Source organism: Zerene cesonia, chromosome 1 (genome assembly GCF_012273895.1).
Source record: "Zerene cesonia ecotype Mississippi chromosome 1, Zerene_cesonia_1.1, whole genome shotgun sequence".
NCBI lineage: Eukaryota > Metazoa > Arthropoda > Insecta > Lepidoptera > Pieridae > Zerene > Zerene cesonia.
The window spans coordinates 972,946-997,843 of NC_052102.1; the positions used below are offsets into that span (position 1 = coordinate 972,946).

A 24,898-nucleotide genomic window follows, 5' to 3' on the forward strand; every position below is an offset into this window, starting at 1 on the left:
GGCAACTCGACAAATTCCAAAATCTCCCATATAAAAGATTAAATGCTCCATCTATTGCTCTAAGTTCTCTTAACGTGAATTCTAAACTTCGGGAAGTAAATATATTTTGTGACTCGCTTACAAATACACTTATACTAAATAACTATAACATTGTACTCTAAAAAATATGTATAATTATTGAAGGCTAATATGAGATTGTAATCACAGTATTTGTTAAGTAACCAGCCCACATTATTACTACAAAATAAACACTCATGCGCATGCGCCTCAGTATCGAACGGTTATCCGGACAGCCACAGACCAACACATTTGGAACTACCCGCATACTATTTACATACATTAGAAGGCAACATCAAGGTATACTTTATTTATTGCTTTTGTTTCTATTTCTCTATATTCATATAATTTACATATCACCAAACATTATTTACAACGCATTACCTCAATATATTTTATGTAATTCATATTTGAACTTGACGCGAATCGCTCGAAAAACTTGAAAAATATTCAGTCTCAAGACAAAAGATGTTACAATTTAGAATTTGCCCGTAAAGAACTCTATAAACATATATTTATTATATTTTCGACTCGTATAAGCGACTCTTATACGAAACTTGTATAGTATAGTTAAGCTCTGTTATGTTTGTTCGTATACAAAGATATTTGTTCACTAAATATAAGTGTGCTCATTCAATATAAGGTAATGTATTACTCGCTACTATTGTGACACAGTCTAATGTTTCTCTAGTGAGTGCATTCACTATTTTAAATAAACGTTTAGTATATACGTATCTACGGGCAGCACTAAGAACCACCTAATGACTTGCATAATATTTTACCTACAATATACTCTATATAGTATATATATAAATGCAATCTGCAAAATGCATAAAACAACAGTTATTATATCTATAAATTGTATAAAATATTAAATAAAATCTATTGAAGTGAGGTAGATGGATGGAATTTCACAATTTGTGTGGATATATATTTTATAATCGTCGCCGCATTGGCCCGAACGTTGAGGTAGTTGGATGGAATTTCTATGTAAGAGGCCCTACTACGTGACAGGGACCTTACATACAATACAAAGTCACTACTCACTAGATTAGTATACTACTGAAACAATCTCACAAGTGGCGAGTCGACTCGAACTAACGTGTTCAGGTTACACTAGTGACATATGGCATCTTGGTCGGGTAAAGGTTGAGCTCTAACAGTCACTACAATTTCTTATCCGACTCCAAAAGAATAAGGGTTGAAAGTTGAAACGCGCTTGACTCAGATAGCCATATTATCACGTCAACTTTGTGCAAGACCATTCCATAACCTAACTTAATTAACATTACATCGGCAATGGCACCAATGACATTCCACGGGTCAACAATAAAACCGTTTAAACATCGGCTAATGACGTAACATAACACTCAAGCACCGTTTGAAACCATCAACAAAAATATTGTTCTCAGTTTACATGCACTAATACGGAAAGTCGTTAAGGACATTTCATGAAGCAGCGGCTTTGTTGTGTTCCTCTTCGGAGAAGTCGCCGTCATCATGCACCGTCATATTGTCTCCGTCCTGTTCGGAGCTATGTATTCTATTTCTGTCTTCGTCGTTATAGCTCTTGGTGTAATAATCTTTATTAAGATCCTTCTCCATCTCATGTCTGTCGGTTTCGGCTTCGCTGATGCTGTCGTTCCGCTGTCTTTCTTTACCCAAATCGAGTGGTTCCTCTGAATCTCGCATGATGTCAGGCTTTCCCATGTTTTCAGTGTATTGTCTTTGCATTTGCTTTAGGAAACGTTGGTGAGCAAGAGTGGTTGGCGGTGGCGGCAGAGAGCCCATCTGTGGCGAGGGTTCATCATAAGTTTTTCTTTCCATGTGCATTGCATTCATTTGAGCAAATTTTGCTGGGTTCATTCCTGGAATAATAAATATAATTTAAAAGGTTTATCAACAAAATGAGTCCAGAATATTAATGAGATATCATCACTGATAAATCTTACCAAAAACGTTTTCTCCGATGTATTGCAGGTAAGTGTCTAATATAGCAGATCCACCTCCGAATCCTGGGGGGTAGTCGTCGTGCTTCATGCCTGTCAGACCGTGCGGAAGATTTTCCACTGTTTTCGCTGTAACTGCTCGAACTGCCGGCACTTTAGTTATTGTCGTGTTAGTCAGGTTATTAATATCTGCAATGGAAAGTCTAATTTAGTGAAAATTCAACAGACACTAAAGTTGCACCATTGTGAAAAATTCTAGAGTGACTTACGTGGAGGCGATACAGGGATGCTGTCTTGGTACTTGGATTGACTGAGATCATCATGGTCGTTATCTCCACAAATGGAACTGCTCTCGGATGCTGCAGACTTCGCGTCCAGTTTGATGTCAGATCGTCTTGGTCCGGTCGGGGAGGCGCGCGCTCGTAGCTGTTCTGGGGATACCTTTACTCCTGCTTTGGCTAGTAATCTGAAAATAAATGGGAATTTTCCATATAGATGGAATTCTCTATTGAATCTAAAGAACAATAAAGTTGCACCGTCCTAAATTCGAACAATTTTATATCGAGTTGTTCATGCGAGGCAACTTACTGGCTTGCAAGTTCTGGATCAAAGCGTGTAGGCATCTGCAGAACGGGCAGGTCCTTGGTCGAGATTCCGCGGTGTTGTCGGGACATGTGTGAATGTAGTGAATTTCTGGATTTCGCTACTGTGCCGCAGAGCACGCATCTATAAGAAAATAGTCACGTATTAGTTGTCAAGGAGTAATCCTTTAAGTTTTGTGCGATAAATTGAGCAAAAAATACATCTGAAAAGCTATTTGTTTTGTTATTTTAACTTCAGATTGACGGGAGTTTCTTTAATTTACCTATAACCAGGGCAGACGGTATGCTTGTCTTCGAGATGAGTCCGTAGAGTGTGAGCCGATCGATATATTTTTCCACATTTTGGACAGGGCCTGGGATCCGTAGCTCTCACGCGAAGTAGGTCCTGGGTGCGACGACAACCACCTAAATAAAAAAAAAATCATTATTGCTTGTAGATGTTTGCTAATGTATCCTACAAAACGTAGCAACCTTACCTTTTAAATTAAGTCGAATAGAAATATTTGATTAAAAATGCACTGTATCTACTTCGTAGTTTTATTCTCGTGTTTCGTATAAGCAGACAATTTTCGTTGGGTAAAAATTAAATTATTACGTATATACGATATCACTAATACAATCGCAACTAGAATCGTTACTCACATTGAACATTTGGTTATTGGGACTAATTTATAATATTGTACGCTTAAAAATATTTATATTCCTTACGATATACAAGATTGCCTCAAAGGCGTCAGGAACAATTTCATCTACTCGCTAAATTTTACCGATTTTTATATATCTTCGGATCTATGCACTTGATTCCTATCGCATATATTTAATAGTTAAAAACAACGCGGGTGATTGTTTTTTATTAAAAAAAATGTATATTGCAGTAGATAAGGTATCAACTTACGATTGATCAAATATTCTAGTATGTTCCACAGTATTATTGCTCTTAAAGCCACTATTGTTATTGTAATGAATTAAGTTAGGCATGATTCCATACATTTACCCAAGGGTTCAAAATTTTGTAAAACATTGAATGTATTGTCAGATATACTATAAGTGTATGAAAATCTAGAAAAATACCTCCAAATCGAAACAGTCACCCGCGTTGCCTGTCACAAAAGTTCCGGTATTACAATGCAATCTCTATTGAAAAATATATATACTCTATAAACTGAAACCGTATAATATTAAGCTCTAATATAATATGTCAGAAAATATATGCGAACGGAAAGCACTTATTTATATACAGGTTTCATAAATCATTCGAGTTTTTCCTACGTTGACTAGATATGTTTTTAATTGTGCACGTCGCCTACAAGGCTCTAAACGGACTTTAAAAAATAAACCCTATGTTGTTAAACATATACTTATCTATTGCTTTAAAAGGCATTTGATTTTCATAATTCTATTTCGTATTGTCTTATCTATGGTCAAAAATATAGAAGCTTAGTTATATGATAATAGCAACTGCAGTGCAGCAATTGCTCGGATCTATTATAATATTGCAGGCACTTTTGTATGTAAATTCTTGTGGTAGTAAAAAAAGGTCTAGGCCAGGAAGTACGTTATAAATGAAAATCTGAATATATTGCGTTGAGAGAAACTGTTGCACTGCACTTTGTATAGTCGACATGGAAGATGTTAAAAAAACTTACAATTAAAATAGATACGTTTACAACACAAATTCATTTTTACAACCAGAATCCACCACGAATTATATACATAAAAACGAGTTTTCCGAAGACTTAGTTCAGAAGTATAATACGCGATATATGAACTATCTTAGGAACTTAAATACAAAGAAATGTCTACGTGAAATCGAAGCAACAATGGAAGTTAGAGACATTTGGAAGGAAAAAGAATCTCTTAGTTGCTCTTCGTAAACTATCAATGGCACCGATCATCACAAGTCATAATGCGCTTTACAACTAACCCTTAGAATGCACTGAAACAATCATTTTTAGAATATTCCAGACTATGTATTTTTCATTTTCCGCTGGATAACCGTAAATACTTTACCAATTGTTTCAGTGCTCATCTAAGTTTTACTTAAGAGTATCAGTCTATTCTACTACAAAAATAATTTCAGTCAATTTACTCTACAGTTTTATACAATGTTTACATACGAACAATTACTGCAAAATATGAAAATGCATTGTGGAGATCAATATTTGGGTTCCTCTGTAACATATAAAGCCCCTACTCTCAGTTCCCTTTCACAGCCGTTTAGCAAGATTAGCTCCAATAGCTACATCGTATCGTTTTCCGTGTTTCAATCGCGTCTCTTTTCAACTAGCACGTGTTGGCCCATCCGCAACTCCATTTTAGCGTTTTCATCTTTTCCCACTGTCTCCTGTGTTTTATCCTCATATGATTGCGTACCGAGTTGGGGTGCGCGAAATATCTCGAGCAAGATGCGACGGGGCAGATAGGGCTGTCCCGAGGATAATGCGCCTCTATATGTCTTCTCGCTATCACCAAGGAATCCAGATTCATGAAGCACAACGGACACTGTAGGCGATCATCACCGTACGATGCACTCTTGGTGTTATCTCCTTCCAAGTACTTTAGTAACTCGTTTCCTCGCTCGCCCCCTTCGCAATCTCTTATCGCCGGCTTTGCCAACGCGTCCCTCGCCGCGGCATCTGCAATGCCGACAGCACCATATTACTGAATGTCGAACGGTTGGCAAATCCGACGATAAACCCTACGTTCCCTAACGACGTTAATAAACGGTCTAAAAATATGAATATATATGGAGTACAGTAAAATATCGGTTAAAAGTCCCAATCGTTAACTCGTTCCGTCAGTCCATTGGCACTAGCGAGCGGCGAGCGCGGGGCGCGGGGCGCGGGACGGGCGAGGCGCCGGCTCTAAGAGTTCTGTCGCTGGCGGATGCCGTGCGCTTGGAGCTGGTGGTTGATGAGATAGTGCTTCGTTTTGCACTTCTTGCCGCAGTGCTGGCATGGGAACCACTGGTCGCGGTCGGTCTGCGAGTGCACATTGAGCATATGCTGGCGCAGGTTCGACGTGGAGGAGTAGACCCGGCCGCAGAGCGGACACTGCGGCCGGTAGCCCATCGCCGCCCCGCCCGCGAGAGCCGCCCCTGTAACACAGAGGCGGCGGTTAAAAATCCGAAAGTACATTTATACGCTATTGTGAGTGTATCGATCGAGATCTGCGGACGGGGCGGGATCGCGCCTCCTCTGTTTGACGCCGTGTATGGAGTTCATGTGTATTTGCATATACTGGCGCGTCTTGAAGCCCTTGCCGCAGACGGGGCAGGGGTGCGAGAGCTCGCGCGCGGCGTGCACGTTCAGAATGTGCTGCTTGAGGTTGCTATTGTTGCTGTAGAGCTTGCCGCACTCGGGGCAGGCGGGCTTGCTCGGCTCACCGTTAGCGAAGTTGGCGCCGTACGCGAAGCGCTCGTCCTTGGGCTTGCCGTCGCCGCCGCCCGGCCAGGTCGCTCCTGGGGCAGACGGAGCACGCGTTCAATTCTCTCGTCCTAGCTACTTATGGCTAACAGTTACGGATGCGGCTCTAACTTCCATTGTCGCTAATCCCTATCTTACGCTTTCAAAATATCTAAGTTATTGAGTCAAGACGGCTGACCTATTTATTGTTTTAATTGTTAGTGCTATTCGACGTGCAGTACATGACTCAGTAATGTATAATTAATGACGTTTAATTGACGAATGCTGGTCGCTATCGGAACGTGTAAATGGAAGTATTTCTGGTAAGATCTAATTGCATTTATATCGAGGTGTCATTATCATTACTGCGTCATTATTATTTTAGGTATATTAGTGCAATAAGGTTGTCAACTCACCGAAATTATCTGGAATTCCTGATGGGCCCGGAAGTCCGGGAAATCCTAGAATATAAAAAACTGGAATGACTTTCCTGACTCAATACGAAATAATCAAACACGAATTTCAACTAAATACATCATTTACGTACAAAAAATACTAGTACTAAGTGCTCAACTCAATGTGGTGTAACTAATTTTTTTCTTTCTAAAAATTACCGGGTAAATTCAGCAATCCAGGGAAGTTGTGCGGTAGGGCTCCGTTGGTGTTCGCCATGGTCGCTGGGTCGTCGTAGTCTACTGGCTCCTGTTTGGTCCTGTTGTCACCCTCAGTGTCACTTGCTCCTGCATCCGATGAAGACTCCTCACCATCCCCTGACTGAGGAACCAACTTTTTTAACTTTGTATATAAACTGTAAAGCTATATAATCTGTCATATCTGATATAAAATTCTAATATAACATCAAATACAATTTCTACTCTAAATGACGTTAAAATGAATTGAATTAATAATGTAAGAAAGAAAACAATATATTTGTCAGGCATCAGAATTATTTATTAACGTCACTTCCAAAGAATACTGACCATATTATTAGAAACGTTAGACAAGTGTGGATTCTGCACATTTTCCAGGGCGTGGCTGAAAAGAGCCAGGTCGTGTCCATTGGTGCCCATCCTTTCGGGACTGCCTTGCGCTGCCAACAGCTGCTCCGTCCTACACCGATAAATTGAACTGCCTATAGTACGACCTTTGTATATTTTTTACTTGATGGTCATCGACCCACAGGTTCTATTAGGCATACGTTCGAAGGGTACAGATAGAAATCCGAGATATTATTATTTATTATTATTAAATAAAATCATCTATTTATTTTCACAAAAGTTATCCAATACATCTGTTAATTAAGATATGTAAAACTACATCTAAAATTCATAGCTCTTCGTTTGAATCACCATTCAGAAATAAAGAGAGCTTATAAAACCGGAAAGTGTTGCATTCCAAAACGCGCAATGCTCGCGCAAAAAGAACACAGTAAGCTATCATATGGGTATAAACAAACAAAACTCGTGGGTAGTGATGGTACACCACTAGTAGATTAAGCTCGACATGACTACGCTTCAAACAGTAACACAATAAGTCAATACCACGCTAAAATCGAACACATTGTGGGAGGGAAATTTTGCCATCGATATGGTATTACTAATTTGAATATAAATTTCTAGACCCCCATATGGTCATTAACAATTACAGAACCGTTGTGGCGACGTTACCATTGGTATTAAATTCGTTGGATTTTTTATGGTTTTCCTATTTAAATGTTAATGATTGTATATAGCGGAAATTATGGCTTCGCTTGTCATCGTGAAACTAATGTTCGTAATATGGGTCTTATTTATAATTATTGCTTAGAGAAAGTAGGGCGCCAGTTGGTATTCGTGAATAAGTTAGCCACTTTACGGAAGATGTACATTCGATATCGTTCATATATTTTAAATGAATGTCGATTAAATTGGTCACATTTATGAATATTTTTTAGATACATAACGATTATTTTCATTGGTCTGTTATTTTAGGATGGTTTATTAATTTAAATTTAGCAAACTAGTTCGCGGTGAAATACTGTTAATTATGTATTTTGATGGTAACTAATAATCGTAACGTTTTTAATGTAATGAAATGTTTAATGGTGGTCATTTGCTTACCATTATGATATGGATCTTAAACTAGTTTACTATAGTCTTTTAGCGATACCATCGATGAATTTGATTTCCAGTGTATATGAGCACTGAATTAATTCGAATCACATCATCGCTATAATATGTAGGAAATTATTTAAATGAATGTATTGTATTTCATTTATAAAAAAGTTAATTACATGTAGGAAATTTAAAAAAAGCTTATTTGTTTGTCATTCTTACAAGTCGCAATTTCACGGTGATCACGCAGGTAGAAAGCCAGTGAAACTATAAAACTATATTCACCTGGTTTTCATCTGCGCCTGGTACAGGTCAGAGGATCGCGCCCGCTTGGGCGGCGGCGTGCTCGCGGCGCCCTCGTCCGGGCGGCGCGCGCGCCTGCCCTCGCGCTGCGAGTCGCGCCCCTCCCGCGACGCCGCGCTGCCGGTCTCCGTCCAGGATGACGCGGACTGCGCGGGGGATAATAGATCTTATTAATAGCGCTGTTAGGGTTCAATTTGCTAGTGGTTAGGGATGAATTCTCATATATCTTGCGATTTTTTATTGGTATTTTCATAAATATAATTTAACCGTGGGTTCCTAAATATTATCAAATGAATGTATATCGAAAATGATATTGTCAACTTAATTAGACACAGTTTTCGACCCATTTGTATTTGTTTTAACTATATTTGTACATATTTCAAATGAATATGAACATTTAATACCCTAATGCCTAAATTACACATAGTAGTTAAAGTGAAACAATATTAATTATGAATTGAGTTGAATATATTAACTCAATAAAAAAATATCCTACAATATTATTACACATATACCCATTATGCTATTTTATTATTATTTCACAACCCTAAAACACCAATTCAATATCATTGAAACAAAATCGATCACGCCTCAATTACTCACTGGAGAGGCCTTCTGGTCGAGTGTGGTGAGGGGCGCGGGGGGAGGGACATCAGTGAGCCCTCTCACTTGGAGCAGCTGAGCGGCCCTGAGGAACTCCTTTAGCTGCTCCTGGCCGATGTGGACCTCGCCTTGGTACATGAACCTGGATGGTGGAAGGGAATTGGGAACAGTGAGAAATGTGGAAGTGAAGCCTTTAGGTTTACAGTTGTGTCGTTTAACTATGATTAAAAAGACGGAAGTGCTAGTAAAGACGAAAATACAAGTCGTGGTTTAAGTTCCTATGCGTATGTAAATATCTGTTTATATTTTTAATTTTGGCACCATTGCTTCTACATTTTGTAAATAAATATACATATCTATTTTATATAATCAATATGACAAATACTGCATACATACATTTTAACTATTATATGAATGTAAATAACTTTTTTGAAATTTATTACATAGAAAATTATAATAAAAATTTTGGTTTGAACATGAACTACAAATATTGTCTTTAAGAACGAACCTTAATGCATATTGCATTAAGGTTCGTTCTTCTGTTTTACTTAGCGTTTAGTGTGAATATTTTTTGTACCACAGATAAACATAAAAATAAGCCTAACACAGATAAAAAAGACCGCGAAAATCACTTACCTCAGTAGACTCTCCATGTCTTTGTCGTGCACATCTCGCAATATAACAATGGGGTGTTGACACGGATTTGCCTTCAATAATCTTCGGAAATAGGGGCTGCATGCTGATAATACCACCTGTGTTGAATTAAGGGTAGGTTTGTACTTTGTAGGTGTGCGAAGGTAGACGGGTACTTTTGTCATGATGCAATAATCCATGATTTTAATCATAGTATTTCTTTAGTATAAAAAGCGATAGTACCTTATAATAATATTAGTATTATAATCATAAATCAATCCACACCTGATTTTTTTTATCGTTCACGTTTTTAGAAAACAAAGAATATGTATAAGCTACAATATCGGTTGTCTAATAAAAAATTGTATTACAAGCATAAAAAATTACTCACCTTATGAGCTGTGAAAGTGGCGCCTGCGCAAGCGAGCGTGACGTCCACGAAGTCCTCCTCGTCCCTCAGCCGCCTGAAGGAGGACACGATCGCCGAGTGGAAATCGTTCCACCGCAGGGAGTACTGCTGTTCGCCACCGGCCGCGGCGCCGCCTGGGTGCCACACTAGTGTTACAGGGCAGACTTGTTTATTGGCAAAAGAAAAATAATAAAAAAAAAACAAAATAAAAAGATAAAAAGCTGGCATGTTAGATAAAAAACAATAATTAAAAAGTTTGGTGAATACAGTGTGAAATTATAAAAAAGTAATAAGTATTTAGGTACCAGAAATAAGCGATTATATATAGATAACAAATAGAATATCGAAGGACAAATAGTTTTTTAAATTCATATTAAGAAATAAATAAGGAAAGGTTACATGTGCTATCTAATTTTATATGCTTATTCTGTGAAGTATGACAATAATTTAAACTTGAGCTTATGTAAGTGGGAATTAACGTATTTGGTCGAACTGACTCATAAATTCGTATGAAAAAGGCTCTACATTAAAGTGTGATTCATTACTAATTATTATTTCGATTTATTTGTCATAAAAAAACGCGAAGCAATTTTTATGTCTCAAGTAAAGCGCAGAGTCAAACAGTTTTTAAGAGGAAAGTTATTGATTTTTAATTCGACGATAAACCGCATTGACTTTAAAATAAAAGACTGTCGGCCAGCTGTGCAATTACGTATGTTATTTTATTCATGACCATGCGAAATGTCGAATAAAATTGTGGAACTGACTTTAAAATTGTCAACTTAGCGGGAGGCGGCGGGAAGCGGCATTATAGACATTGTTATTGCCATATATTACAAATTAAATAAGGATTTCGAAAATATATATCATATTTTGAATTAAGAAAATGCTGGTGTTTTTTTTAAGTTTTGAAGAAATAGTTGCTGCCATTCGGACACATCGCAAAATTGTGATCACTAATGAAAAAATGTTTAGAAATTCCATATCTAATACTATAAATATAAATAAAAGCAAGCCTTGGAAACGTCTTGAGGCAAAATGTTCTTCCTCATCTCATCTCACAACAGGAAAAAAATACCAACGAGATACAGGAATGTAAAGATATGTAGGTACAAAGCATAATTGGATAAAGAGATATTTATTTTATTATCTGCGTAATGCTATACAAAAATACATAAGCCATAAATGGTAAATAACGAATATTTATGTTAAGTTTTGCACAAAATAATTATTAAAATTTGTGCAAAACAAACTAGCTAGTTTATATTTAATTATGCGAAAATATTCAAAACAATGTGGTTGACTACATTCCACTGTCCGACCGTTCACCTCTAATCCTGGAGGATTTCAGAGGGCAGAGGGCGCCACGCCGAGCGACGCGCCTTGCTAGATGCATTATTCACAAAAAAGAATGTGTTTTTACAACATTACAGATAAATGGTTAAATTGATATGCATGATACGGATTGTTTCATCATCATCATCAGTTCATAATGTGTCCTACTGCAGGGACACAGGCGTCCTATGAGGGTTCAGGGCGTTGTAATTATCTAGTAATCTGAAGTTCAATCTACAATGCACCACGCTGATCAAGTGCGGGTTTGATGAATAGATTGTTTATAAGCCAATTATCTAAATTGCAATTACGTTTAATGTTACCAAGAATTGTAAAGAATTTTGATTTTATTCAAATTTCATGCGAAATTAATTACAATAATTAAGCAAAATTCTTCAGGTATATACCTAGTTTGTTAATGTTTACCGTTATCTAATTGAATAATTGCTTTGCCAGATTTATTCATTTTATTGCAGTTTATTTTGATTTTTATATGTTGTAAACATTCGAATTCAACATAGGTGTCTATTGCTAAAGCAAAAATTAATTTATATCGTGGTTACTGTTCCATTTTATTTCACAATCGACCAATATTAAATACCCATTTGAACATATTTATTACAATACGAATGTATGTAATTATGAAGATCCTCACAACTGACAATTTACATTCATTTATACTAAAATAAATATGATAATTAATATAAACAATGTTCCGCTAAAATAGCCAAATAATATTTTATAGCTACATGTTTCGGATGGAAGGGGGTGCCACCCCGATCCTGGGGGTGTCCTGTGGGGGGCGGGAGTGATCATATCAAGCCACTCATACGTACGGCACTGTGATCGCTTGTTGGTAAACAACTGAGGTATATAATTCGTTTTTACGCACGTTAACGTACAATTTTTAAATGTTTGATTAAAGTTATATTTCTATTTGAAAATTGAGTGTTATTTGTTGGCTTATTATTAATAATTTTGCACTTTAGTAGCGTCAGATACTTTTGGTTGTTGTTTTTTGTACAGCGCAATTCCGCGATAAGTTCTTGAAATTCTATGAAAGCTGTTGCATTGATTGTATATTTATTTGTATTACGTTCGAAATAAATAGAATAAAAACTGAATAATAATTTTTAAAAGATTATATTCAATTGACCTCGAAGCAAATTAACACATTATATATACGAAATAACATTATGTTATTACTCATGAAGATTTGTAAATTGCGCAATTCCTTAATCTTGTTTTGTTATAAGCTTTCGTATTGGCGATTAACGAAACTGCTATCGTGACTCATTGTAGCATCGCAGCGAATATTCTGAACCGTACCTAATTACTTTTGCGGGAATTTTTCTAAAAACGTTCAATTTCAATGAAAACATTGTACGGTTGTCTAAAATGTATGAAAATAAACCTCTTTGGTTCGTTAAATCAAAAAAAATGTTTTTAAAATGGGAAAAAATAAAAATGTCTGTCACATTTGCATTACCTATCATAGGTTATCTTATGTTTATTGAAATTTGTATGTTATTAAAATTTTATCGATATATCAGTAATAAATGCAGGTAATAGATAGGTACGTTAGCTTAGCTTGACTGAGATCACGATGTAGCTTTTTTAGAGATGAAAATTTTTGTCTCAATTCGGTACTTTAAATTGGTAATGCGCGATTTCTAAGCAAAATTTGTAAGATAAAAATAAGTCCTCGGCTTGTATTAGCATTTTCGAGCACATTAAAATTTATTGATGTCGTTCAAAAAAGATTGTTGTTACTTTTAAGAGTTCTGAACATATTTTAGGATATTTTATGAATATCGTTACATATAAATTCAAATTGCGAAAATATATCTCACACATTTGACATTCATAAATTAATTAAATCAATTCATTAAACTCCTTACGCATAAATAAATTTTACATATTTACATATTATCACAATAATTTTATAAAATGCATTTTTTCGGGTTAGATTAATTCGATATTTTTATTTTACAATAAATACATAGTACGCATTCAAAATCTCGTAGATAGCATTATCTGGCAATATTATGTTGTGACGTACCTGTACCTAAATTATATGAACGCTTTCAAAATAAACACCGAGACATAAGATTAATAGAAAGGGCGTAAACGTTTATTTTCAGTTATACTAGAAGTGTGAAATACACACGAATGACGGAATTGTAACTACGTGAAATAATTGGAATCAAAATAATACGGAGATTTGTGGGTTACGTCGCGTGAACATTACAGTTTTTTTTTCGTTTTTACAGATAATTTATTTAGCTATGACGATATTTGTGGAATTTATTTTCATGATCTTGTAGAATATTGCTTATTTTTAAATGTTTTAAGATAACATAAATTACGATAAATGGACTTAAATAGACACAACGATCAACCAATGGTATTATATGAATAATGTCACATTTCAATAAAATAATTGTGCATGTACTCACCGGTTTCGGTCGCCATGGCCGGGTGTTCCGAAGGAGACACGGCGGAGTCTGTGCGTGGCCGCGAATTAAATAAATCCACTCCTGCGCATTCCACGCGCGCGCCCAACGTCGCCACTTTAATGCCTTTTTCTCACTTCTTGCCCGAAAATCAGGTGCGTGAAACACGCTTAAAGCTCCAGTTGCCGAGTATTGTTATCGCCCTGCAAAATATCTGTGGTCAAAACGCGATCGGCGAAGGGCAAAAGCGACGGTATTATTTACCAACTAATATTTACGTATGCACTTTACGATTAAATACGAAATTTGTAACGTTGCGTCATTTATATAATCGTCTAGTAATTTAGATAATTGTTCGAGTTTAATATTCGAAACGATCAATTAATATATAATTGTGTCGATCATTTACGCATGTACCTCTGCTCACGTGAGGTTAATGACAATTAACACAACACTATTGCTCGTTTGAGAACGTATCGGGGGTGATAGCGAGCGCGACCGCGGGGTGTTAATTTAGGGCCGGTGCAACGATCGATGTCTGGCCCTGCATCGCGACAATAAGGGAGGAGCGGGCAGATAGAAATCAATACGGTGTCCATCATCGCTTGCACCCTCCCCGCCCGCTCTATCGCCTGCGCTTTGCACCCGGGAAATGCATTTTCCGCAATACCGTCGCTTTTGAGCCGAACAGTGATTTTAACGCGATTATAATTGTGTGTAAAAATAATTTGGGATTCGTACAATTTTTTTTCGGGTGTCCGGTATTGAATGCACCGTTCGCCGTGCTCGTTTGTGTGATGTACGCGCGTGCGATCCGTAGCGCGTCACGCGGGCGACTGTCTCCCCGCCACTCGGCTGAGAATAAACAGGGGGGGTAGTGCGGGGGTGTCGGGGGGGAGCGGGGGCGGTGCAGCCTGCACGCCCACACGCCCCGCGAGCCGGACACATGCACGGAAGCTCGCGGCGGCAGGGTGTCAGACTTGACACCGCTATGCAAAAAGCACTGACGCACGCCGTGCATAGAAATCGATTGCGTTATGGATGACGTGAACTGTGAACGTCTGCGAGTGATACACAACGGGGTTGCATGCGATGCTCCATGCGAGTCCATTTCGCTGAAGCGCTTTCTATAGATATAGATAATATATATTATTTGAATCGCACTCTATCTAGAGTCTTTCCATCAAGTATTTTTCAAGTACTTCTCTTTTTTCTATTTATGAGCACGGTGACATGAACTAAATGCGTCATTGAGCAAAATAATTATATGTTATTTTGCTCGATCTAAACGATGCCTTTGGTTCATGTCCCATCTGTACTAGAATATAAATTTATCTATTTTATCCTCCCTAATATAAATGACGAGAAATACCAGGGATTTTCGCATCACATTCGCGGACAATAACTAATAGTGTAATGTTTTTTTTTTCCTTAAAATAAACAATGTATAAATATGTATAAACTAAATGTTATTGTAATGCGCACCTACCATAATTTATGCGATTTTTTTTTGTAGAAGTGTGATGCAGGAATATTATTTATTCACCATGTTATGTTATCATAAAGCGTCACCAAATATTCGTAGGAGACGCACATTTACTATCCTAAACACATTAGCGCAATTTACGAATGTTTGAATCCAAGATAAAATCATTTGCAAATTTACAGTTGTGAGTTTGCGTATTCGTGTATGTGTGAGTGACCGGCATTAGATGACGCTCTGAAATTCGACATGCGTCGTCTATATTGTAATTTTGTTGTGTCTTATGTTTTTGCGTGTGATTTGCGAGAAATATGCGATATAACTTGTTGCTATCGTTTCTTCTGTTGGATGTTTTCTATTACATGGATAAATATGTTTTCCATTTGAAATATTTTAAAGTGTAATTAAACTTATAAAAAAAAAATAGAAATAAGGCAATGGTTACTGTTCAGTAAATTAAACAGTTATTTAATTTTTGTTTATATATAGCAATAGGAATAGAATAGACAGTTATTAACAAAACAATTGAAGAAATAAATATACATTTTTATATCACGATACACTTTTTTATATTACAAATAGTAGGCAAAGTTCAAAGTGAAATTGACGTAAAATTTAAAACGCTTTCTTGTCATTATGCATTTTAAACCGTTAATTTTAAAACATACATTATAAGTTCCAATTTCAAATGAACTCTGAACAATAATTGTGTGCAAGTTAAAAATAAATCAACATAGAATCCACACCCAGGCACAGATTAAAAAAAACAGAGCTCGCCGCACAGAGTAACAAAATAGAGGCTTTACGTCCGATCATTCGTCAAGCGGGCGGGAAAATCTCCACTGGGGGGGAGGGTTGCGTAACCGGAAGTGCGGATTAGGAATCAATAGTGGGGTAATGATAGTTGTATTGTAATGGATGTAATGCGCTGTTTGGTGCGCGAACGTTGCTTATTTATGTGCTATTTCTTGGTGTTTTTTTTGGCGGGAGCTGGGCTTTATTCTTTTTTTTCAGACTGAGACGTAGTTGGAGAAAAGTGTGAGTTGCAGTAGTCGATTTAATTTACACGTTGTCTTTAAGAAAATTTTATGAGATTGAAGTCTTACCATAGGTGCATTTAATTTACACGAAATGCAATGTTTACGTATTTTCTATTTTTCCTTGCATAATTTTACTCAAACTCAAAAGCAAAACTTAGTAAGTATACCTACTTACTAATAGGTGGTACTTGATACAAAAATAGTATGTATTCAAATTATTTTATTGCTTTTTCTAATGCTCACACCTTAAATCAATGAAGAGTCCAAAAGCAATGCAACATAACAATATATAAGATATTGAAATATTTTCCAGTCAAACCAGCGATATTTCCACCCCATCCCTCCGGCGTCTTAGCGGTCATCTCTCTCCCTTTATTTAGTAATCGTAAACTGAATAAACAGCTGTGGATGTCTGTTATACTTGTACATTGTGAGATTCGGTCAAGAAGGGAGCCGATTTGCTTGGAAAGCATGATAGGAAATGTACCTAACTGGTAGCTGTTTTTCATTTGCTTCAAGAGGTCGAAATACTAGTTTCAATAGGTTATGTTATCTTAATTGGCCCGTTTCCTTTTCCTCACCCGTCCCAGTCCATTCCTTCTTTCCAGTCGTTAATCCTTTCCTTTTCCCTTACCCCAGCAGCGCATTCGCAGAGATATTACCTTTGCGAACGTTCATGGGCGGTGGTGATCGCTTACCATCAGGCGAACCATCAGCTCAGTTGTCCGCTATGACATAAAAAAAATTCAAAAATTGTACACTTTATCAAAATATGATGATATTAAAGTCTCCGTATAGCTAGCTCGATTATTGTAAATAAAATAAATTATAGCACCTAATAATAAATTGAGTGATGTAAAGTATATACCTGTATTAAATATTACTTAATAGTGTGATGAGTTTTTATTTTAAATGAATAAAATAATTTATATGTATTTTCTTCAATGCATACTTTTTTATTTGGCTCTCAAATTATTCTAATTTTTTTTTGATCAGATAGCCAACAAGACTATCTTCTATAAAACGTCTATCTTACTTTACTTATTTATTTATAAATCTAATATTTCTCACATTTAGATATATTATATCCCAGCATTATAATAGTGTTTTGCAATGTGGATGGATATGCCACTGTAGACTATATAAATACCATCCAAATAGATACTTACCAACAAGCAAACCACCAGCTTTTCCGCTATGACACAAAAAGTTAACGATGACTGCTTATTTTTCCTCTTAGTATCTCCTTTTCAAATAGAGGAAAGAGTATTATTTGCCTCAGTTAATCTACAATTATGAAATATATGAAAACACGTAAAAGAAAAGATAAAAAATACAGAGACAAGGTATAAGTGTCATAAATACGCAGCCATTGTCGATGTATTTTGTGTTAGAACGTCCATAGTCGCCTATTGTATAGCGGTTTGATTCCGACAATTGCGCCCTTCCCTCCCCCGGGGGGTGTGGTGCAAATATTATCGATGGCATAGATAATGGTAGGGTTTTATGCCGTTTTAGCATGGTTTTTTACTGGTTTGGAGGCGATTCATAGCTAGATTTGCTTTTTATTGACTAGAGTATTCAAGGAATGAAAGTTCCTACTAGGTCATTGTAACTATCGAATTGATAAACTGTTTTTATTGGTAGTTTTTAAGGAGTTATTGTGGATGATTCATATTTAAATGGTTTATGTCAAGCTTGAAATGCATTCTAAAATTCTAGCTAACAAATACACACGATTTAATTTTATAACAGACTGACTTGAATTAAAAAGTCACCATTTATCACGGATCTAATAAAATACATGCACACCAACAGATAAAAAATAATTAATTATCTATGGGTTCGGATATTAAATAATCTGTGGCCGCTTATTATAAGGTATTTTAATAAAGATTGACAGTTATTATTCTGGACATAAAATGTTGGCCGGATATTGTGCGAAATTTTACGGTCACAATTAATCGCTTTGTTTACGGAACGAGATAACGTAAACAACTAAACAAATAAAACGCAATATGAGTTTGTTTTCTCAATTTGCGTTTTAATATTTTCAATAAACACATAAATAACGCATTTCCTTAAATCGACTGTAATGAAAATCAGTACTTTGTTAAGTTTGTGGAATGTTCATTAATCTTAAGGCAAAAACTATGGAATGGGTTTGGGTGAAATTTGGTAAGATAGATTTAAATGGAGTTCGGGTAAGATCTCCTGAAGCAATAATAATTGCTCTCGAACTGTTAATTGACCACTTAATTCCGTACTATAAAACTGCGAATTCTTAAAATCGATAGTAGTGACATGAAGTAAAACAATTCACATTCTAGTGAGGAATACCATCACTTTTCCATAATGAAAATAGGAAACTGAAAAACATTTGTGATGGATCTGTCACTACCATGAAGAACTGATTTTAACTTTAATTATTTTAATAGATTCCACTTGCAATCTTACTTAATCACACTAAAAAAAGTAGATATTTCAGGATCTATCCTGAGAGTGAGCTATAAATTGCTTGTAAGCAGAAAATGGGCCGGGAATAGGTACTTTGTGATGGTGGAGGTAATTAATTGTGAAATGCAACTTTACTGGGACTTCGCAAATACTAAATGGAAAGTAGAGAGCGTCTATCTAGCATTTGGTAGTTAGATGGATTATATGGATTTTAAAATCGAAAATCGATGAAGCAAGTACAGAAGAAACAGTTATTGTAGTTTTCTCTTTCTGTGCCTCTTGAATGATTAAAATCTATCTATCGATCTTTAACTTTGAGTGTTGAACAAAATTTCTGTTCTTTTAAGCTGAATAAAAAACATGTTTTTAAACACACACACACACATATTTTATTAATAAAAAAAATAAGCCATGTGATTTCTTACTTCGACAAAATTGATTTCTCCTTTCATACAATCGAAATAGATAATAATATTTCCAAAAAGGTAGAGGCCTTTTCCACATTCCCAAAAATACATTACATCACCGATCATTTTAGTGGAACAAGCGCGAAGGCTTTGCTTCCTGCGCTAAATATAGCCGGGGGTCAGTGGGGGCAATGGGCGAGGGGAAAAGGGGGCGAGTGTTGTGGTTGATTCACACTTATACACCTGTGCATTGTTGTGTTTTGGGCCATTTTAAAAGAGATTGCAACTATCTGAAAGAAAGAAAGACGTTTATTTAAATGACGTGTCATACAGTAAGTTTACAAATAATGTTTAGGTACAAGTTAAACATAAAGAAAAAATACTCAATTGATCTTTTTAACCTAGATACATGCGTCTGTGCAGTATAAAAACAAATGATAAAAATCTGCTAATATTATTCTATCTTATTTGCGAATATGGCATTAATTTTGTTATTTTCATGATTACGTAATTTCGTTTTTACAAACAACAAAAACAAAAAGGTTACGAGACTTTTTGTATATTTAATATGAAATTTCAGCTAAATTTGTTGAGAAGTTTTTGCATCAAAGATAGGTGACCTCAGACTCTTCTCTTGCGCTTAATAGTATTGATTTAACATTGGAAAATGCTGCGATTCCTGCCACTAGTTTCGCAGTTTTGTAGATATAATAAATATTTCAGTACACTTGTAATGCATTTACATAGATAAAATCGTTCTGGTAGTCCACTGAAGACGAATCATCAGCTGACAGTGAAGAAGAAATCCCTCAAACCTTGGATTTATTCAGAACAATTCTCTGTATACAATTTGCGCGTGTCTTTGATTGCTTTTCCTGGTTCGTGCTTATGAATTCTGATTAAACGTTACGTCTATAGAATATATGTGATCCAAATTACTAAGCCCTTAAGAAAAATTATTAGTAATTAGTCCTTAACACTTTAAACTACCATTACCCATTCAGGTAGGTGTGGCGTACAATACATCCCCTTTAAGGCAATTACGATCATGCGTTGCGTACTACGTTTCGTAATAAATTTAGCTTCCTGTGCGGGTAATTGGGAACGACCAAATAAGGCATTAAGCCGTGCAAGCCACTCTGGTAATTTAGACGCGGAAGCAAGCGAAGCCACGCTGAGCGAAGCATTGCACCAACACGCAAACGACACGCGTGCTTATGGAGTTATGTTGTGGGTCCTGTAGGAGATACTATGGAATTTTGGTTTGTACCGATCTTGATGTCTGAAGTTTGTAAGTAAATATCAGCCAATAGTTGGTATATAATAGGAATGATGGCTAGTGCGACTAAGCTATCACGCACAAAAAATATCGAGAACATATGAGATCACAGAGTGAGTACAGAAAATATCTCTATCACTACATAGTACAAAACAAAGTCGCTTTCCCTGTCCCTATGTCCCTATGTATGCTTAAATCTTAAAAACTACGCAACGGATTTTGGTGGGGTTATTTTTAATAGATAGAGTGATTCAAGAGGAAGATTTATATGTATGTTTACATCTATTAAACTATTCCGAATTAACGCGAACGAAGCCGCGGACAAAAGCTAGTATTGTATAATTAAACGTGGAAGGACCTGGAATTGTAACTTTGTTCCAAGTTTCTTAAGAAATACTTTTAATACGTTCACTACGTTCAGTTGTGCTGATTGATTATCATCAGGTGAACCACCAGCTCAGTTGCCCGCAATGACATAAAAAAATCACTAATTTTTTAAGAGCCATATATTACAACTTATAAATGGTCTAGTAGAATTTAATAAAACGGTATGTCACGTAGTATGTACATTCTATTTCTCACACGAACCTTAGTCTAGTCGGTCCTCATTGGTTTCCCCGGTGTCTCAGCGGAACCCAAAGCTACCCTTACGCGAGTACGCACGCCACAACTCTCATTATTGGCCCGTAAATGTAATTACCCTGCGTGACCCTGCGATCCCTGCAATTACCTCTAATCACAAATGATCAAAATTGTGCCTTTTTTCGATTTAATATCAAACGCATTGTTTTATGTATAGAGCTTGTTATTTATTCTTTGTTGTTTGCATTTTACTAATCATGTGGATAATGAAATTTTATGCTTTGTTGATAAATAATTTAACATTGTTAGGTTGTTGATTACTGAAATACATGGTATTATAATCCGTCTATTTCTTCAATCAACGATGTTCTGGACTATAATTCATAGCCCTAAATTCGCAAGTACCGTTCTGCACCATTTTCACAAATATATTAAATGACTCAGGAACTCAAGGTTAAGACAACACCTATTAAGGGAAAATACGCTCAAAACGCATTCTGCTTGAATACATATTTCGTTAAATCTAGTGGCGTATTACAATGTGTCCCAATTCGTTGTAATGCATAGAAACTAGACTCGTAGAACAAATAAGGAAAAACTTTACGCAGACACACCGATCAATATTTACGAAACTCTTATAATTCAATATGCTTAGAATCTAGTTAATCTGTTATTAGTATTTTCTTGTGTTTGATTTTACGCGAGTATTATACATTTAGAAATTAAAAACTTTTTAACGGATTTTAAACGCGATTTAAAGTCTTCTTCTTAAAGTCTTCAGTCTCCCCGTGACCACGCTCGCTGTAAAGTGTTCGAAACGTCGGGATAATAATATAATGAATAAATCGCGTTTAAAATCCGTTAAAAAGTTTTTAATTTCTAATCTGTTATTACTGGAAATTATTTAACATTTAAATATAAAAATGAAAACTAGTCCTTCGAACAAAATTTTCTACTATTAAAATGAATTACAGGTAATTATATGGTTAAGCTTGTTCCCTTGTTAAGGACAGAAATTGCGTCTCTTTGTAATTTGCATGGAATCTAATATAGTGCTCTGAAGATTTGTTCTATTTATTACCAGCCGCAGAGTTCCAATATCGGGCCACATACAAAAATCAACACCATTGGCACCATCTGGATGGTTGCCGTTCCACCAACATACGTCTATCTCGCAACTTCCTTCCACGTCCGGTGTCTTGGAACAATCTACATTGGTATTATTGGCCTTAAATATCACAGCGTATGTGTGATTAAAAGGGATAGCACCTGCCTCTAACCTGCCCCTTCGATTGCTCTACCCTAAAAAGCAATATTTTTATTCATCGCGAAATAAACTTCAAAGAGATAACCAAGTTCCTTGACCTACGTGTAAGCATATATACTCACTGAAAACTATATCAAAGCTCAGTACAATCGCGGATAGCGTATCCCCATTTGTGTTTGTGTACTCGACTGTACGAGTACACTCGAGTGGAGAGCTAGGTGTCGGGATGAGCTATGATTAGTGACGGTCAGGTGGGCTGGGTCGATACCTCCCCAACTAACCCCTGCAATAAACAGGGGGGTCTCAAGTATTGATTCGCGCGAAACGTGATTTGTACGCACTCATCAACATTCGCTGGACAGTTGGATCTATTTCCACGTTCGTTTACATTGCTAGCTATCGAACGTGTCATCTAAAATGTTCATAGCATTTTGGTAGTGTATTGCGTGAAGCGCTATCGTTTCAGCGATGATAAAATTTTGATGTACATTGCGCGCTTTGTTCAACTTTCTTACGTTTCGGATGGAAGTGGAATCGCAATATGCGTGTTGTATTTTGGAATCACCGCATGGTAGAGAAGATAGTGTTTACGAGTAACCGCGGTCAATAGGCCTTCGCCGCGCCTTCGCTGTCTTAAACCAATGTGTTTATATCACGACATCCAGATACTTAAGGTCGGTGTACACAGTGTTAAAGAAACACGAACAAAATCTTTCTATAATCTATATTAATAATTATACAAAGCTGAAGAGTTTGTTTGTTTGTTTGAACGTGTTAATGTCACTCCTGGATAGAACTTCTACATAAAAACTTTCACCATTGGGTACGTCGTTATCCCTAATTGCTAAAGCCTATGTTATAATAATCACGGACGAAACCGGGTCGTACCGCTAGTTGTTTAAATACATCGAAACTTATAAGAATGATGAAAAGATTGTAATCATTATTACATCTCTATTTAAACATAAACTGTGTAAATATTTGAATCTTTAAACGACCTGGAAGAATTTTTAGAGGGAAATTATAGTGAAACGGTAAAATGCAATTCTAAACTCTATCTTCATTTTAAATAAAGTTTAATTCTAGTTTATCACTTATTATTATTACTACTAATCCTACTAAAATCCTATTCTACTAATATTATAAATGCAAAAGTTTGTAAGGATGTGTGTGTGTTTGTTACTCTTTCACGAAAAACTACTGAACCTTTTTTCAACTTTTTATCCTGATATTCCCACGGGATACGAACTTACGCGGGTGAAACCGCAGGGCGCAGCTAGTCTTCAATAAAAATAACTCACCGAAAGCCTGTTACAATAATAAATACAATTCGCATTTATTGAACTTCATTGTTGTTAATAATTGAGACAATCTTAAAAATTCAAACCCAAGAAGCAAAGCAATTATATTCACTGAAATTGATCAAAAATAGTTTAGTCATATCACCTAATGGGTGTTTATGATGACCTACTGATCTATGCGTATAACCATCCCATTTTAGTTAATAAACTAATCTCTATCTTAATCTACACAAATTTAGTTAATAATAAATTAATGTGTACCCCATGCTTTAATCTTGTTTTATTTACTAAGTGGTTGGGTTTGGTCTTAATTGACGGACGATATTATTGTAATGAACTTTATGTGATTTACTCGTGAATTTCGTCCATTACGTAGTGTGTATAGCGATGAATAATATTTATGGCTAGCCAATACTGCATGTACGATATAGTCAAGAAATTAACAATAAATTATTTCATTGGTTTTTATTCCACTGCTTTGATTTATTTACCATGCCAAATGAAAACCCGGAAAGACGATATATCAAAAGGGTATAACTATAAATGCGAAAAAGCTATGTCTGTGTGTCTGTTTTTCACGCGTAAACCAGTGAACGAAGTTTCGGACCCGAGAAAGGACAGAGATTGAAAAACATGAGATTTTGAATTGAAAGCTTTTATCCTGAAAATCCCACGGGAACATGAGCTCTTTGGGGAAACCATAGGACTATTATACTATGCAGGCGAAGCGAATATTACTTACTATGCAGGCGAAGCCGCGTAACGATTGCTAGTAGTATAATTATTCATTTTTGAAAAAAAAAAAAAAAAAATAATATGACACTGAATAAATTTTTCACATCTTCGGTTGTTATATTTGTAATTTTTTCTTCTCTATGTTAATTTTTCTTTGTTTAATCGTCTTATTTTGTAATTGTCATCTATTTAATGTGTTCTTTTAATAAACTTTTTATCTATCTATCTAATTCTGCTCAGAATTCCATAAAACAGTACAATTTTACAGTTAAAGATAAATATTTTTCGTTCATTACAAGAAGACGTATACGTGACCACCGGTTTTTGTAATGCGTGAACTATGTATTCATTAATAATCTACTTGATCTAAATAGCTCGAAAAATACAGATAACGAACGTTTTTATTGATGGCGAAATTATTTATGCGGTAGAAAATACTATAAAAGTGGCATAATGAATAACGGGCCTTTAGCATTATGGAGTCAATTAGAAAAAAACGTAAA

The 24,898-nt window shown here is 36.0% G+C and overlaps 1 protein-coding gene across 6 annotated transcripts; it reads right to left on the reverse strand.

Moving 5' to 3' along the window:
* Positions 1-16: 16 nt before the first annotated feature.
* LOC119830838 (protein abrupt-like) lies at positions 17-14,712 on the reverse strand. Of its 6 annotated transcripts, none has more exons than XM_038354014.1 (14): positions 14,586-14,712; positions 13,848-14,047; positions 10,036-10,187; positions 9,648-9,763; positions 9,012-9,153; positions 8,391-8,554; positions 6,993-7,122; positions 6,627-6,786; positions 6,429-6,473; positions 2,872-3,013; positions 2,595-2,732; positions 2,276-2,472; positions 2,010-2,195; positions 17-1,925 (listed from the first exon to the last, which is right to left on the reverse strand). In XM_038354014.1, exons 2-14 carry the CDS (start codon positions 13,861-13,863, stop codon positions 1,507-1,509), a joined length of 2,007 nt encoding a protein of 668 aa, XP_038209942.1. In that variant the 5' UTR covers positions 13,864-14,047; positions 14,586-14,712; the 3' UTR covers positions 17-1,506. The 6 variants fall into 6 exon arrangements, with proteins under 6 accessions (XP_038209942.1, XP_038209925.1, XP_038209934.1 ...); XM_038353997.1 differs by having other exon boundaries at positions 10,036-10,199; XM_038354006.1 differs by lacking the exon at positions 14,586-14,712 and adding an exon at positions 14,262-14,488 and having other exon boundaries at positions 10,036-10,199.
* Positions 14,713-24,898: the final 10,186 nt, after the last annotated feature.